We start from the raw sequence: 17374 nt of genomic DNA, 5'->3' as shown, positions 1-17374 counted from the left end.
ACCAGGGACGATTTACAACTTTCTTTGTACCAAAGCCAATTAACGTACAAACTTGGACGTCTTTGTAGTGTGGGAGGAAACAGGAGAACGGGGAGAAAACCCATGCAGTGACAGGGACAATGTACCAACTTTGTACAGACAGTACCAGTTGTCAGGGTACCGGGTCTCTGGTGCAGCAACTCTACCGCTGAGCCACTGTGCTGCCCCCTTGCACCTTCTCTCATAATCTGAAGCCCAGAGCTATATGTAGTCTCCGTGTTATAACCCTCACATGTATGTCGCAATCACTGATGCACAATATGCAGGACTCCCTGTTTAGCCCTGTGGAACCTCAGTGGAAACACCTTTAAGTTAGAGTTATGGAAACATGGAAAAAAAGGTGCAGGAGTCTGCCATTCGGCCCTTCGAGCCAGCACCGCCATTCAATATGATCATGGCTGATCATCCTAAATCAGTATTTATTCACAAAATGCTGGAGTAACTCAGCAGGTCAGGCAGCATCTCAGGAGAGAAGGAATGGGTGACGTTTCGGGTCGAGACCCTTCTTCGTCTGAAGAAGGGTCTCGACCCGAAACGTCACCCATTCCTCTCCTGAGATGCTGCCTGACCTGCTGAGTTACTCCAGCATTTTGTGAATAAATACCTTCGATTTGTACCAGCATCTGCAGTTATTTTCTTATCCTAAATCAGTACCTCGTTCCTGCTTTCTCCCCATATCCCTTGATTCCGTTAACCCTAAGAGCTATATCTAACTCTCTCTTCAAAACATCCAGTGAATTGGCCTCTACTGCCTTCTGGGGCAGAGAATTCCACTTATGGAACCACACAACACTACAATAGGCCTTTTGACCGTCCATGTCTGGACAGACTGGCTGTATTTAAGTTCAATGGGCATTGGCAATGTTCAAATTGATCATGATCATTGTGACTGTGATTGTTCTATTCTACACACCGTGAATTGTCTCTAGTGTGCAGGATAGAACTAGTTGTACGCGTGGCATGGACCTGGTGTTTCCACACCGTATCTCTACATCAAACTATTAGTTGTTCAAAAATGACTTGAAAATGGTTCAATAACTGTCTTCAAATGTATGTTTCTCCAAAGTATTCAAAGAACTTTTATTAGTACAGTTGTAAGGACAGTAGTAGGAATGGAGCAACATCAATGTAAAACTAAACTAAACCAAGAATCGCTCCATCTACCTAGTGGTCATTCCGTGAAACATTGAACGGTGTATAAAAGATTTGGTCCCGTATAACCAATATCCGTTATAAAGAGGTCAGTTATTGCAATCCGTTATAAAGAGGTCAGTGAATTGTACATAACTCTTCATAAACGTAAGGCATTGAATTGAATACTTTACTGTCACATGTGACGTCAGTAAAATTTATTTGCTTGCATACTTAAGGTATGCAATAGTCGCCACATAAAGGGCGCCGACAAAGTTACAAAGTATCCCGCGCCAGGTGCACCCTTGTTCTCCCTCCCCCAGCCCCCCTCGAGGTGGCATTGCCATGCCGGGTCCTCCTTTGTACTCCCCCCCCCACACCCCCCTCAAGGCAGTACCCCCACCCAGGTCCTCCTTTGTTCTTCCCCCCCCCAATTGCCCCCCCCCCTCACGGCGGTCCCCCACGCCAGGCCCTCCTTTGTTCTTCCCCCCCTCCAATACCCCTGCTCAAGGCAGTACCCCCAACCAGGTCCTCCTTTGTTCTCCCCCCCACTACCACCTTTCAAGGCAGTACCCCCCACGCCAGCCCCTCCTTTGTCCTTCCCCCCCCCCACTGCCCCCCCTCACGGCGGTCCCCCACCCAGGTCCTCCTTTGTCCCCCCCCCACTGGTCCCCCACGCCAGCATGCCAGGCCCTCCTTTTTTCTCCCCCCCCACTGCCCCCCCTCACAGCGGTCACCCACGCCAGGCCCTCCTTTGTTCTCCCCTACCCCCCCCGACCCCCTCAAGGTGGCACCCCCAACCAGGCCCTCCTCTGTTCTCTCCCCCCAAGGCAGCACCCCCACCCAGGCCCTCCTCTGTTCTCCGCCCTCTCAAGGCGGCACCCCCCACCCAGGCCCTCATTTGTTCTCCCCCCCCATCCCCCGCCCCCCCTCAAGGCGGTACCCCCCATGCCAGGCCTTCCTTTATTCTTCCCCCCCTCCCCACCTCAAGGCAGCACCCCCCACGCCAGGCCCTCCTTTGTTCCCCCCCCCATCCCCCGCCCCCCCTCACGGCAGCACCCCCACACCAGGCCCTCCTTTATTCTTCCCCCCCGCCCCCCCTCAAGGCGGTACCCCCACGCCAGGCCCTCCTTTATTCTTCCCACCCTCCCCACCTCAAGGCAGCACCCCCCACCCAGGCCTTCCTTTATTCCCTCCCCCCATCCCCCGCCCCCCCCCTCAAGGCGGTACCCCCCACGCCAGGCCCTCCTTTGTTCCCCCCCCATCCCCCGCCCCCCCCCCCCCTCAAGGCGGTACCCCCCCACACCAGGCCCGCCTTTATTCTTCCCCCCTCCCCACCTCAAGGCAGCACCCCCACGCCAGGCCCTCCTTTGGACAACTAGCAAATAGCTTTAGTATTACACTGAAAGTTTAGAATCTATTGTCTATTTGTAAGTTGGCCATTTGCAAATCACTTGCTGTCGCCTTTTCTCCACAGAATCGTCTGGCTTCAGCAGGGGAGCCGAGAGCTGTTTGGGACAATAATTGAGGATCAGATATATGTCCTGGTCGATACGTCTCAATCCATGAAAGATAAACTCGAGTTGGTTCAAAAGAAGATCTTTCAGCTCATGCAGGTTTAATACTATGGCAGTTCTTACTTTCAGTATATACTTATCCAAATGTTAAAGGGCACTTCTAATGAACTAAAGGACACAAAGTGCTGGAGTAACGCAGCAGGTCTGGCAGCATCAGATAGGTGACGTCTCGTGTCGGGACACTTCTTCAGGTGAAGTGTTTCATCGTGAGACGTCACCTATTCATGTTGCCCGGAGATGCTGCCTATCCTGGTGAGTTACTCCAGCACTCTGTGTACTTTTGTTCATTAATCAGCATCTGCAATTCCTTGTTTCTAATGAACTGCTAATAATTAGGTCAATGATTTGGCACCAAATTTTGACAAATCCTCGATGTTTTGCTTCTGTAGTGGATGTGCAGTTTTGATCTGCAGTTTTGAGTTGGGTACAATACAATATATCTTTATTGTCATTGTACAGGGGTACAACGAGATTGGGAATGCGCCTCCCATATGATGCAATAAATTAATTAGCTAGTCAATATTAATTTAAACAACCCAATGAAACAAATTAGAACAGTTTTAAAACAGAATAAAGTGCAAGTAGATCTGTGCGATGTGACCATCCGGCTCAGCAGGACCGGTTCATAGCAGCTATGGCCCTGGGGATGAAGCTGTTCCTGAGTCTGGAGGTGCGGGCGTAGAAGGCCTTGTATCGTCTGCCAGATGGTAGAAGTTGGAACAGACTGTTGCAGGGGTGTGAAGAGTCTTTGTGGATGCTGGTGGCTTTTCTGAGGCATCGTGTGTTGTAGATGCCCTCCAAGGCTGGTAGCTGTATTCCGATGGTCCTCTGAACTCTATGGACTACCCGCTGAAGAGCTTTCCTCTCTGCCTCCGTGCAGCTGAGATACCACACAGGGATGCCATGCGTTAGGATGCTCTCTATGGTGCAGCGGTAGAAGGTCGTCAGCAGCTGTTGGGGTAGACCAGACTTTTTCAGTGTTCTTAGGTAGAACAGTCGTTGCTGTGCCTTCTTGACCAGCACAGCAGTGTTATTGGACTATGTTAGGTCGTCCGAAATGTGAGTGCTCAGAAACTTGAAGCTGGACACTCTCTCCACACTGTCCCCTTTGATAAAGATCGGGGCGTATCCCCGTTGTGTGACCTACGGAAGTTGATGATCAGCTCCTTGGTTTAGGGACAGGTTGTTATCTGAGCACCAGTCCACCAGGTTCTGCACCTCCGCTCTGTACTTTGTTTCATCACCATTGGTGATCAGCCTGATCACCGTTGTTTCATCTGCAAACTTGACAATGGTGTTGGTGTCGAATGCAGGAACACAGTCGTGTGCGAATAGGGAGTAGAGCATGTGGCTCAAAACACAGCCCTGTGGTGTACCGGTACTCAGGGTGATAGTGGAGGACAGGTACGGGCCCATTCTCACTGCCTGCGGTCGCTCCAGCAGGAAAGCCAAGTGTTAAGTCAGAGATTTAGGAAGCTAGGGAGAAATTGCTGGTGCCCTGGCAGATATATTTGGCCATGGGGGAGTGTTTGCATACTGGACGACTAGAAAAGAAAATTAGATGTCCTCAGCTAGTTTTGTTACATCTGTCTTTGAGGGTGACGAATTTGAGCCCTGGAAGCTACAAAATATTCAGTGACTATCCTTTAAGGTTGATTAATACAAGCTTCAGTTGGACGAACATGTTTTGCAGTCAGATACACAGCGTGTATCCCACAACATTATAGTTTACCAATGCTCTAGGGCTCTTCATGAAAAACCATAGATGCATAAACAGGCAGAGAGCACTTGGACTTTTGGCCTGCTCCACCATTCTGTAAAATCATGACTAATTTTTCAACATATGGGCATTTTCCTGCATTAACCCCATATCCCTTGATTCCTGTCACAGCTAAAAAGTTCTCTCTCTCTGGCTCAACAATTGAGCCTCCGTTGGACTCCTGGGTAAACAATTCCAAAATTCACTACCCTACGGGTAAAGAAATTAATCTTTATCTCCATCATGTTGGAGTAACTCAGCGGGACAGGCAGCATTTCTGGAGAGAAGGAATGGGTGAAGTTTTGGGTCAAGACCCTTCTTCAGCTCAGTCTGAAGAAGGGTCTCGACCCGAAATGTCACTCATTCCTTTTCTCCAGCGATGCTGGCTGCTTCGCTAAGTTACTCCAACATTTGTCTATCGAATGATGGCTCATTTCTTATTTTGAGACTGGTTCTAGACTCCCCAGCCAGTGCGTGGAAACATCAACACTGCATGTACAGTTGAGCTTCAAGAGGATTAAGAACTTTTAAAGTTTGAATAAGATCAATTTCATATTTTTAAAATTGGTGTTGATTCTGGGAAAGATGACCCTTTCTGACTGATTGTTCCACTTCCACATTTTTGAGTACTTACTAAGTTGCGAGAAATAGTGCTTTCAGTCGTCAGTGAAGTAACAGTGCTTGACACTGGCCTTAAAGCAAGCACTCACGAATAAATAGACACTTCAGTGCTATAAAAATTCCTCTTTTGTAGCCATTGGCATTGGTCCAAAGGAAGCCATGGCAGTATGTAACTCTGCGACCGCCATGTTTCTGAGTGCCCTTAACATAGATACAGCACAGGCAGAGGCCCTTCAGCCCACGATGTCCATGTCGAACATGATGCCAAACTAAACTAATCTCTGCCTCCATGCTGTCTTTTAACTGCATATACATTTGCCGGTCTAAAAACTTTTTAAATGCCATTATCATATCTACACCCACCACCACCCCTGGCAGCACTTTCTAGGCCATTCTCTAAGTACACCCAACACATCTCCTTTAAATTTTGCACTCTCACCTTAAAACTATACCGTCTAGTCTTCGACATATCCATCCAGGGAAAAAAGGTTCTGACTGTCTACTCAATCAATGTCTCCCATAATTGTATATACTTCTATCAGGTGGCCCCTTACCTTCCCTAACGTCTCACACATTTCAAAAAGATCACCTCATTCTTCTGCACTCCAGAGAATATAAGATCGATTTAGACAATCTTTCCATATAAGACCTTCATACCGTAAAAATCAATGCAGACTTCAGACTCCTTAAGCTAGAAGAATGCTAATTGCAGCAGTCAGTTTAAGGACCACGCTGCCAAGCATATAATGCACCATTATATGGATTAGTTTAGTTTAGAGACACAGCATGGAAACAGGCCCTTCGGCCCTCCCAGTCCGCACCAACCAGCGATCCATTCACACTACCCTACACACACTAGGGGCAATTGTACATTTATACCAAGCCAATTAACCTACAAGCCTGTGCGTCTTTGGAGTGTGGGGTGAAACCGAAGATCTCGGAGAAAACCCATGCAGGTCATGGGGAGAACGCACAAACTCCGTACAGACAGCACCCATAGTCAGGATCGAACTCGGGTCTCTGGCGTTGTAAGGTTGCTCGACTTGAAACACTTATTTACTAGAATATATATTTTTTTCAGGAACAGCTTAGACACAAGTCCAAATTCAATTTTGTGAAGTTTGATTCCAGAGTTGTACCTTGGCAAGAGAAGCTGGCAGAAGTAAATGAACAAAATCTTGCAAATGCTTGGTCTTGGATCAAAGGACTTCAGGTAAACCTAATTGCGGACATCCTAACACATGTTTCTTATAATAATTTCAATAGTAATAGTCTCTGCAGTATTTTGCAAGGATCATGCCAGTCACGTAATGTATTATTGAAAACTTTATCAAAAATACAGTTTTAGTTTAGTTTGGTTTAGAAATACATATGGAAACAGGCTCTTTGGCCTACTGAATTTGTGCCAACCAGCGAACCCACACACTAACACTATCCTATGCACACTAGGGACAATTTTACCAAGTCAATTAGCTTACAAACCAGTGTGCCTTTAGAGTGTGGGAGGAAACCAGAGATCCCGAAGAAAACCCAGCAGGTCACGAGGAGAACAAACAAACTCCAGTCTTTAGATATTGAGTTTGAAACAGAGATATCCATTGAATTATAACCCCATAGCTAGCGCACCGACGAAAACACCCAGATCTTGCATGGATAATTGCAAGGGAATCTCTCCATTCAGAGGAACAGACATACAGGGTTGCTTTTAAATGTCACATCCAAATGCAGCACCTTAAACCCGAGCTGCTGCAGGCACGAACCGATGATAAAAATTGACCATGCCCACAAATTCCTGCAAGCCCTTGATGCTTGTCGGGTGGGAGGCGCCGTGCCCGGGCAAAAACCGGCGGCCCTTCGGTTGGAATGAAATGGACGACCCCGTGCTTCTCCGAAGGTGAATCAAAACGCTGGACGAGGAGCTGCGGGAAGTCGGCCAGGACCGCATCGAACTGACCGGGAGCCGTGGTAATGGACTTTTCAGCTAGCCTGGAGGGGGCGACAATATTTTCAAAAATTGATTTGGTGCGGGGATACCATCAGATCCCGGTCCACCCGCCGGATATTCCGAAAACAGCGACCATCACCCCGTTCGGACTGTTTGAGTGGTTGCGTATGCCTTTCGGCCTTAAAAATGCAGCTCAGGCATTCCAGCGTCTGATGGACCGGGTGGGTCGAGGGTTGCCGTTTGTCTTTATTTATCTAGACGATATTTTGATTGCCAGCCGTTCGGTCCAGGAGCACTTGGTCCACCTCCGCACGGTGTTCCAGAGGCTGCAAGACCATGGCCTGATTCTCCATCCGGACAAGTGCCAATTCGGCCTGTCCGCGGTGGATTTTTTGGGTCACCGGGTTACTCCGGCCGGTGCCACTCCCTTACCAGCTAAGGTGGACGCGGTCCGCTCTTTCCCCCGCCCGACTACCATCAAGGGCTTGCAGGAATTTGTGGGCATGGTCAATTTTTATCATCGGTTCGTGCCTGCAGCAGCTCGGGTTATGCGTCCCCTTTTTCAATGTCTCGCAGGTAACCCCACGGAGTTGGTATGGTCCGTAGCTGCGGAGACGGCTTTTGTTGCGGTCAAACAGGCCCTCGCCAATGCCACCATGCTGGTGCACCCGCGCTCCTCCGCCCCCACAGCTCTGACGGTGGACGCCTCAGACGTGGCGGTGGGTGGGGTTTTGGAGCAGCAGGTTGACGGTGAATGGCAGCCTCTTGCGTTTTTCAGCAGGCAGCTCTCTCGAGCGGAGCTCAAGTACAGTGCGTTCGATAGGGAGCTCCTGGCCCTTTATTTAGCAGTCCGGCACTTCCGTTACTTTTTAGAAGGCCGTTCTTGCGTGGCCTACACGGATCACAAACCTTTGACATTCGCTTTTGCTAAGGTTTCTGATCCGTGGTCGGCTCGCCAGCAGCGGCACCTAACACTCATTTCGGAGTTTATGACCGATGTCCGTCATATTGCGGGTAGGCTGAATGCCGTTGCTGATGCCCTGTCCCGGCCGGCCATTCCCTCCGTAGCCGTGGTTGGTAAACATGTGGATTTCCAGGAGCTAGCGGAGGCTCAGCGCCTGGAAGGAACTGCCGCGGTGTACGCCTCCACAACCTCGGGACTGCGTTTAGAGCAGGTGGCGTGTGGCCCCACAGGTACCAAGTTGTGGTGCGACGTTACTCTCCCACGCCCTCGCCCGGTGGTGCCTGCCGCTCTGCGGCGTAAGGTTTTTGAGGCCATTCATGGCCTGGCACATCCGTCCATCAGGGCGACTTCAGCCATGGTGGCCGACCGGTTTGTCTGGCAAGGCCTGCGAAAGCAGGTGGCAGCCTGGGCACGCGCCTGCATTCCGTGCCAGACCTCCAAAGTCCATCGTCATGTCCAGCCCCCGCACCAGACATTCGAGGTTCCCCCCGCCCGTTTTTTCCACATCCATGTGGATTTGGTGGGTCCATTGCCCTATTCTAGGGGTTACACTCATCTACTGACGGTGGTTGATCGGTTCACTCGTTGGCCGGAGGCGCTCCCGTTGTCGGACACCTCGGCGGCCTCCTGTGCACGGGCCCTGGCGTTGCATTGGGTGGCTCGTTTCGGGGTCCCGGCTATCATCACTACAGATCGGGGAGCCCAGTTCACCTCGTCTCTCTGGGCCGCGCTGGCGCAGCTTTATGGTGCTCGATTACAGCAGACCACCGCCTATCATCCCCAAGCCAACGGGATGGTTGAGCGTTTCCATCGGCAGCTAAAGGCGTCCCTCTGTGCTCGCCTGACTGGCTACGATTGGGCTGACCAGCTGCCTTGGGTCCTCCTCGGCATCCGTACGGCCCCGCGGGCTGAGCTGGGCACATCTTCGGCCGAGCTCGTCTACGGTTCGCCCCTGCGGGTGCCGGGCGATATTCTCCCTTCCACTCCCGCCTTGCCGCCATCCGTCACGTCAGTCTTGGGCTCCCTCCGGGAACGGGTGGGTTCTCTGGCTCCAGTCCCCACCTCTAGTCACGGAAGCACAGCAGTTCACGTTCCTTCGGAATTGCGGAGCTGTGATTTCGTGTTTCTTCGGAAAGATTGCCACCGTCCCCCTCTTCAGCCGGTTTACCAGGGCCCGTTCCAGGTGCTCAAAAGAGGGACTGTAACCTTCACCTTGCAGGTAGGAAATCGTCAGGAGCTGGTTTCAGTATCCCGTCTCAAGCCGGCCCATTTAGACCAGGACCTCCCCGTGTCGGTGGCTCAGCCGCCGCGCCGGGGCCGGCCTGTGGCTGCTCGACTGGTCCCGTCAGCGGCGCCCAGTTTACCACCTCTTGGGCCTCCGCCGCCTATGGTTGGTCCCGGGCTGCCGTTGTTCATCAAGTGCCCCACGTCACCTGCACCCTCCGCTCCAGTGGACCCCCCATCGCCTCCAGCGGCGGCGTCCCCCCCGCCTCCTGTCACGCTGGGGGTATCGGTTTCCCCCATCCGTACACGTTCTGGGCGGGAGGTTCGGCCGCCCGTGAGGTATGGTTTCGAGGGTTCTGGGGGGGGTCATGTAGGGACATAGGGATTGGCCAGGTAATAGAACCCTCGGATTGGGTTACGGTCACGGGGTGAGGAAGCGCGGGGTATTTAAATGCTTGGCGCGAAACGTTAGATTAGAGATTAGATTAGTGAGTGAAGTTAGTGTTTGTCCAGAAAGAAGTCTGTCGCGTTTGTTACGGGTTTTATACTAATAAAGGATTTAGATAATACCACTCGTCTGGACTCACTACAGAGTAGACTTTATGGGCCGAATGGCCTAATTCTGCTTCTATAAATTATGAACTTATGAACTCAGTTATATATTCTCTTTAACTGGGATAATAGAGAACTGGTCAGGCAGTGCCACCGAAGAACATAGGTAGATGATGAGTGACAAAGGGTCTGGACCTGAAACATCACCTATCCATGTTCTCCAGAGATCCTACCTGACCCACTGACTTACTCCAGCACTTTGTGTCTTTTTGTGTCAGACTGAAGGATCCTAACCTGAAACGTCACCTATCCATGTTCTCCAGAGATGCTGCCTGACCCGTTGACTGACTTCAGCATTTTGTGTCTTTTTTTGTAAACCAGCTTCTGCAGTTCCTTTTGTCTCCACTGTGGTAATGCAAACTGATAAAAATCTGTTAAAATAAAGCTACTGGTGTGTTAACTGTTAGATAAACACTCATTTTAGAAGTTATTCCAAAGCAAAGCACTGCAGGTGCTGGAAGTCTGACTATAATGTGGAAAATACTGGAAATACTCAGAAGATCAGACAACATTTGTGGTGCGAGAATTTCAGATCAAAGATGGTCAAAATGGAAAAGTGAGAAAGCAAGTTCTTTCTAAATTGTAGGGAGGGTAGAAGAGGGGAAGATTGCACAGAGGGAATATCTCTGATAATATGAGGCCAGGTTTGCTGTGTGGAACAGTACGTGGTGCAGCGGTAGAGTTAGAAACATAGAAACATAGAAAATAGGTGCAGGAGTAGGCCATTTGGCCCTTCGAGCCTGCACCGCCATTCAATATGATCATGGCTGATCATCCAGCTCAGTAACCTGTACCTGCCTTCTCTCCATACCCCCTGATCCCTTTAGCAAAAAGGGCTACATCTAACTCCCTCTTAAATATAGCCAATGAACTGGCCTCAACTACCTTCTGTGGCAGAGAATTCCACAGACTCACCACTCTCTGTGCGAAGAAATGTTTTCTCATCTCGGTCCTAAAAGACTTCCCCCTTATCCTTAAGCTGTGACCCCTGGTTCTGGACTCCCCCAACATCGGGAACAATCTTCCCGCATCTAGCCTCTCCAACCCCTTAAGAATTTTATATGTTTCTATAAGATCCCCCCTCAGTCTTCTAAATTCCAGCGAGTTGCTGCCTTACAGCGAATGCAGCGCCGGAGACTCGGGTTCGATCCTGACTACAGGCGCCGTCTGTACGGAGTTTGTACGTTCTCCCCGTGACCTGCGTGGGTTTTCTCCGAGAACTTCGGTTTCCTCCCACACTCCAAAGACGTACAGGTATGTAGGTTAATTGGCTGGGCAAATGTAAAAATTGTCCCTAGTGTGTGTAGGATAGTGCGGGGATCGCTGGGCGGCGCGGACCCGGTGGGCCGAAGGGCCTGTTTCCGCGCTGTATCTCTAAATCTAAAAAACAATTGGCTGTTGGCAGAATGGGGACAGTTAGAGAGGGAGAGAACCTGAACAGCGGAAAATAGCAGCTAAGAATCGAGGGCAATTAAAGAGAGAGAACACACAAACAGAAGAATATAAAGGTTGTGAAATGCAGAGCCGTAGGACATTCCCAGTGACTGGGGAAAGAATGTGAATAAAACTGAGCCAATATCACAGATGGTCTGGCCATTTCTTTCATAACTGTAAAAAAGCAGTTGTTATTGAACTTGGTGGTGTTGGACTTAATGCATCGATACCTCATGCCCAACAGTAGCAGCGTGAAGAGGGCATGCCCCTAATGGTGGGAATCCTTGATGATCGATGCCGCCTTCTTGAGGCAGCACCTCATGTAGATGCTTTTGATGGTGGGGAGGACTGTGGCCGTGATGGACTGGGCTGAGTGCACTCTCTGAAGTCTCTTGTATTCCCATGCAATGGGATTGCCTTGTCAGGCATAATGCAGCAGTCAGAATCCTTTCCACAGTGTATCTGAAGAGGTGTGTTAGTCAATAAAATAGCCAAATCTCCTTAAGTGGAGACACTGGCATATCTTTTCATAATACAATTGGCGTCTTGAATTCAGATTTTAAGATTTTCTCATGGGCTACACGGAGAGGGCAGTTAATCCTTATTCCCCACATTTGTATTTAGTCTGTATCAATTGCACCTGAATTTTCTGTTTGTTCCTCATCTCAATTAAATATAGTGTACCGTTTTGAATGATAAGATTGATTTGCAAATTTAAATTCTGCTAAATTTTCATAATTAATTCATAGATAATTGACTGCACTTATTCCTGATTGCATTGGACATGCATTATTTATCAAGAGACATCCATTACAGACAATTGAGGATTAACGTATAATCCTCAATGTAATGAACAAAGTATAAAGATACCAATTGAATCCGATGACCAAAAGCTTATTCCCTGATGAATGTAATATAATTTTCAATTGCCTGAACTATATTTGAAAATGATGGCATTTCATTGATGTTTTATTTTTATAGCGATTTATTGGATGTTACGCCAACAGTAATTGCAATGAGATCATGCTATTGGCTTTGAACTATTCACAAAAATAAGGTCTGCCTGATATGCTGAAAATGTACTGATTATTTGATCTTTTGTGTGGTTATGCAGATGATCATCCTGCATTTTTTAGAATTAATCAAACCATTAATGAAGGACTATCAGAAAGCATATCTTGCCGTTCATCCTCTAAAAGCGCTCATGCCATTTTCATTCAGTGTGAGGTTCAGTCAACATTTTTTTTTAGTTTTGTGTTGTATTTCTCTGCAGGTTGGAAGTTCCACAAACACACTGGGAGCTATCAGACTTGCCTTTGCTGATGCTGGAACTCAAGCCATCTACCTCCTGTCCGATGGAAGGCCTGATCAGGTAGAGTGCCATAGGCTGAGCATAGAACATAGAACAGTACAGCACTGGAGCAGGCCCTTCGGCCCACAATGTCCATGCCGAACATGATGCCAACTTAAACTAATCTCTTCTGCCTGCATATCCATCCACGTGCCTATCTAAAAACATGTCACTATCGTATCTGCCTTCTTATTTCAGATAGGATGCTTCAGTTGTTATCAGACAACCATCCTTCTAACAACTAGAGAGCAGTCCTGAGCTATTATCCATCTCATTGAAGACCCTCGGACTATCTTTACTTGGACTTTACTGGACTTTATCTTGCACAAAACATTACACCCTATATCCTGTATCTGTACACTGTGGATGGCTCGATTGTAATCTATATACTAAAACTCTCGTTTGTTTGTTTGTTTGTTTGTTCCTGAACTACAGCCAAAACGGTTCACGATAGCGCGACAATTTTAGGCCCACCTTGCTCACCGTCGTCCCTTTGGTGCTAGGAAGAAGTTTCATTGAAATCAGTGTTATATTATTAAAGCTATTCACATTTTAAAGTTTAAATCTATCTCCTAGGGAGGGAGGGAAAGGGGGGAGGATAAGGGGGGTTGAGGTGGATGGAGTGGGGGGAGAGGAAAGGGGGAGGGGAAGGGAGAGGGGGAGGGGGGAAGGGGAAGAGAGGGGGAGGGGGAGAGGGGAGTGGGGTAGGAGAGAGTGCTGCACCAATGAAGGAGAGGTTTGGGCACAACGGGTCCACTTAATCTAGTCGTATATAGTTTTACCGCTGATTGGTTAGCCCTCAACTAAAAGCTTTTCACTGTACCTTGGTACACATGTTAAAGTTCGATTCTAATAGACAGACAACAATACCATAAAGTGGTAAAACATTAGTCTTTATTACGCCAGTGGGAGTGGGAGAGCTGCAACTAGTATGCTCGCATACTAGCAGCCACTCGAAGACCCCACTCACCTACAGAGTGTTTCAGCAACCTTTTTATGCACCAAATACAATGGGTTTTTAGAAGTGATAACAGAACCAGACACCCCACACCGGTGGTCTTGCAAGAGGATGGGAGTTCAATGAATCATCACCCACTATCACTGGCCATTGTCCGAGGTTAACAATTGAGTATATTAACATAAACACATCTTCCTGGTGCTCAACTTTAGAGTGATTGTAACGAGGCTCAGTCTATTAACATAAACACATCTTCCTGGGGCTCAACCTTGTGGTAATTGTTTAAGAGGCTCAAGTCTACTCGGTGCTCTTCTGTATCCGTATGCTGTCCTTTGTAAGATTACAACACCCCTTCTGCAATCTCAAGCCAGCATCTACACAGAGGTAAACTTGCCGGCATCTGAGGTATGCATTTTAATTTAGTGACAGTTCATCTTCATGTAGCATTTGGTCACATACACCTTAACCCTTAAATCCCCTTTTCTCCTTTACACACATGACAATAAATTAAACTAAACTGAACTAAATCCACCAATCACTACGTAAAGAAACACTGACCCTGCACTTCTCCTTTAAACTTTGTCCCTCTCACCTTAAACTATGCCCTCTAGTCTTTGCTCCACCTTCGGAGAAAAGGTCACATGAAAATGTCACATTGTTAGTCAAATATAACCTTCAGGTATCAGTGCCTCTTAATTGTTACATGTGTTTCCAAATTTCCCGTGACTTTACTCAACTTCGCAGCAGAAGTCCCTTCATAGTCAGTGGAGATTAACTAATCCCAGTAAAATGAATGATTCTCCCGCTCATGAAACCAATTCCCCTGTCAAGCCCCATGTTTGAATAAAGTTACCTCTCATTCTGCTAAATTTCAAGGAATGCAGACCCAAACTGCCCAGCTCGGCAGGATATACCTTTAATGTTTTGTGTATTTCCACCCCTCTATTGACAGCTCGACCTTATCTCTGCCTAAATTATACCCTGCCATTCTCTGACATTTCCAGTAGTGGGAGAGTCCAGGACCAGAGAGCACAACCTCAGAATACAAGGACGTACTTTTAGAATGGAGATGAAGGGGAATTTCTTTAGCCAGAGCAATCTGTGGAATTCATTGCCACAGACTGCTGTGGAGGCCAATTTAATGGGTATTTTTAAAGCAGAGATTGACAGGTTCTTGATTAGCAAGGGCCTCAAAAGTTACGGGCAGAAGGCAGGAGATGGGGATGAGAGGGAAAGATAGATCAGCCATGATCAAATAGAGAAGCAGACTCGATGGGCCAAATGGCTTAATTCTGCTCCTATATTGTAAGGTCTTCTGTTGCCTTCCTCCTCCCTAAAACTCTCCATTGATTTCACTGCTTGGACTAAGCTTTTAGTTTGCCTTCCTTTGTTAGCTCATAACCACATTTTTATTATGAACTGCAAAAATCTTTTTATGCTTTCTAAGGGCTCATATAAATGTGAGTAGTTCCTTCCCAAGAGAAAACTTAAATGTGTACATTTACAATGTGTATTACATTTACGGTGCAATAAAAAACTGTTCACTACTTGCTCACGTAATGAAAATCCAAATGCTGAAAGTGTAAATGAGAAATTGGGAGCCTGTGTTCTGGGAATCGAAGGTGAGATTTTTGTTCTTGAATCTGCCCCGGTTTCTTTCTGCCTGAACTCCTGGCTGGTTAGAGGGGGTTGATTAGAAAAAGGCAGCTTATGGATGTCTCCCCTCCCTCCCCCCTTTTCACCAGGTCCTGTTCTGGAGCGTGATTAAGCGGCAGACTTGATAACTACATAAATAATGAGAGGTGCAGGAAATAACTGCAGATGCTGGTTTAAATCAAAGGTAGACACAAAATGCCGGAGTAACTCAGCGGGATAAGCAGCATCTCTGGAGAGAAGGAATGGGTGACGTTTCGGGTCGAGACCTTTCTTCAGACTGATGTCAGGGGAGTGGGCGGTACAGAGATAAAATGTAGTCGGAGATAGTAAGACAATAGACAATAGGTGCAGGAGGAGGCCATTCGGCCCTTCGAGCCATCACCGCCATTCAATGTGATCATGGCTGATCATTCTCAATCAGTACCCTGTTCCTGCCTTCTCCCCATACCCCCTGACTCCACTATCCTTAAGAACTCTATCCAGCTCTCTTTTGAATGCATTCAGAGAATTGGCCTCCACTGCCTTCTGAGGCAGAGAATTCCACAGATTCACAACTCTCTGACTGAAAAAGTTTTTCCTCATCTCAGTTCTAAATGGCCTACCCCTTATTCTTAAACTGTGGCCCCTTGTTCTGGACTCCCCCAACATTGGGAACATGTTTCCTGCCTCTAACGTGTCCAACCCCTTAATAATCTTATACGTTTCGATAAGATCTCCTCTCATCCTTCTAAATTCCAGTGTATTGTAGGAGAACTGGGAAGGGGGACCGGGGTGGAGAGAGAGGGAAAGCAAGGGCTACTTGAAGTTAGAGAAGTCAATGTTCATACCGCTGGGGTGTAAGCCACCCAAGCGAAATATGAGGTGCTGTCCCTCCAATTTGCGACGGGCCTCACTCTTAAATTGTGAGAGGCATAGATAGGGTAGTCGGTCAGAACCTTTCCCCTGTTGCATCGACCCCGTATGTACTAGCTTCAACCTTGGAGACGGGTTCCATAGTAAACTTGATGTGATATTTTTACATTAAAGCTAATTGTCGATATTTTTTTAAATTTTCCAAAACAGCATCCACAAAGCATATTTGCACAGGTGCTGCTTGCCCACCCTGTTCCCATTCACTCCATTGCATTTAACTGCGACGATGTCGAAGCCAACAAATTTCTATACGATCTTTCAGAGAAGACGGGCGGACGGTTCCACTCCTACAACTGTGATATGAGCGAGGACAATAATCCCCCACCGTTTGTGGTAAGGAATTTCATCTCATGGAAAGGGAGATTAATATTTAAGAAACATTCCAAATAGGTTGTTACCACACAGCATTTCATTTAGAATAACTTGCATTCATATTGTGTGATTAATATATGTGAGGTTCATACGATGGTAGGATAAAGGAGCAGAAATAGACCATTCGGCCCATCGAGTTTGTTCTGCCATTTGATCATGGCTGGTCTATTTTTCTCTCTCAACCCTATTTTCCTGCCTTTTCCCCACAACGTTTGAAACCCTTACTAATCAAGAACCTTTGCAATAAAAATACCCAATGACTAGGCCTCCGCAGTCGTCTTTGGCAATGAATTCCACAGATTCACCACCCTCAGGCTAAAGAAGTTCCTTCTCATATCCATTCTAAGGGTATGTCCTTTTATCTTGAGGCTGTGTCCTCTGGTCCTAGACTCTCCCACAACTGGAAACATTCCTCTCCACGTCCACTTCTTCTTCCTCTTTCGTGTCCATTATCCATGTTTCATATGTTACATCACTGTCATCGTCTGTCCTGAAAAGGGCGTAAACTTCTGGCGACAATCAGTGGGAGCCTCACTTGTACGGTAAATGAAGGTGGTAGCAGAATAAGCTCAGGACACTTCCAGTTTCCACCCCTGAGACGTGGACGCTTCTGCTATGGGGCCTCCACGTCCACTCTATCTAGGCCTTTCATTATTTGGTGGGTTTCAATGAAATCTCCATGGTGCTTCACAGGAAAGTAATCAGATCGAATAAGGAATTGAGTCACACAGAGCACAGCAGCACAGCTCTTAAATTATTGGAAGAGTATCCAGAGTCCTGGGCTATTAAAATGAGGTCGGAGATCAAATCCCATCAAGG

The 17374-nt window shown here is 47.7% G+C and overlaps 1 protein-coding gene across 1 annotated transcript in view; it reads left to right on the top strand.

The window, feature by feature from the left end:
• Positions 1–17374, top strand: part of LOC144595463 (von Willebrand factor A domain-containing protein 3B-like) — a 144049-nt gene that overhangs the window by 67304 nt on the left and 59371 nt on the right. The window contains exons 11-14 of the mRNA XM_078402975.1: positions 2648–2786; positions 6209–6340; positions 12580–12678; positions 16334–16516. Coding sequence (XP_078259101.1) covers positions 2648–2786; positions 6209–6340; positions 12580–12678; positions 16334–16516 — 553 coding nt within the window. The remainder of the gene's footprint in view (positions 1–2647; positions 2787–6208; positions 6341–12579; positions 12679–16333; positions 16517–17374) is intronic.

This window comes from Rhinoraja longicauda, chromosome 7, assembly GCF_053455715.1.
Source record: "Rhinoraja longicauda isolate Sanriku21f chromosome 7, sRhiLon1.1, whole genome shotgun sequence".
In the NCBI taxonomy this organism is placed as follows: Eukaryota; Metazoa; Chordata; class Chondrichthyes; order Rajiformes; family Arhynchobatidae; genus Rhinoraja; species Rhinoraja longicauda.
The sequence above is the reverse complement of the archived record's forward strand: the minus strand, read 5'-3'. Positions and strand labels throughout refer to the sequence as shown.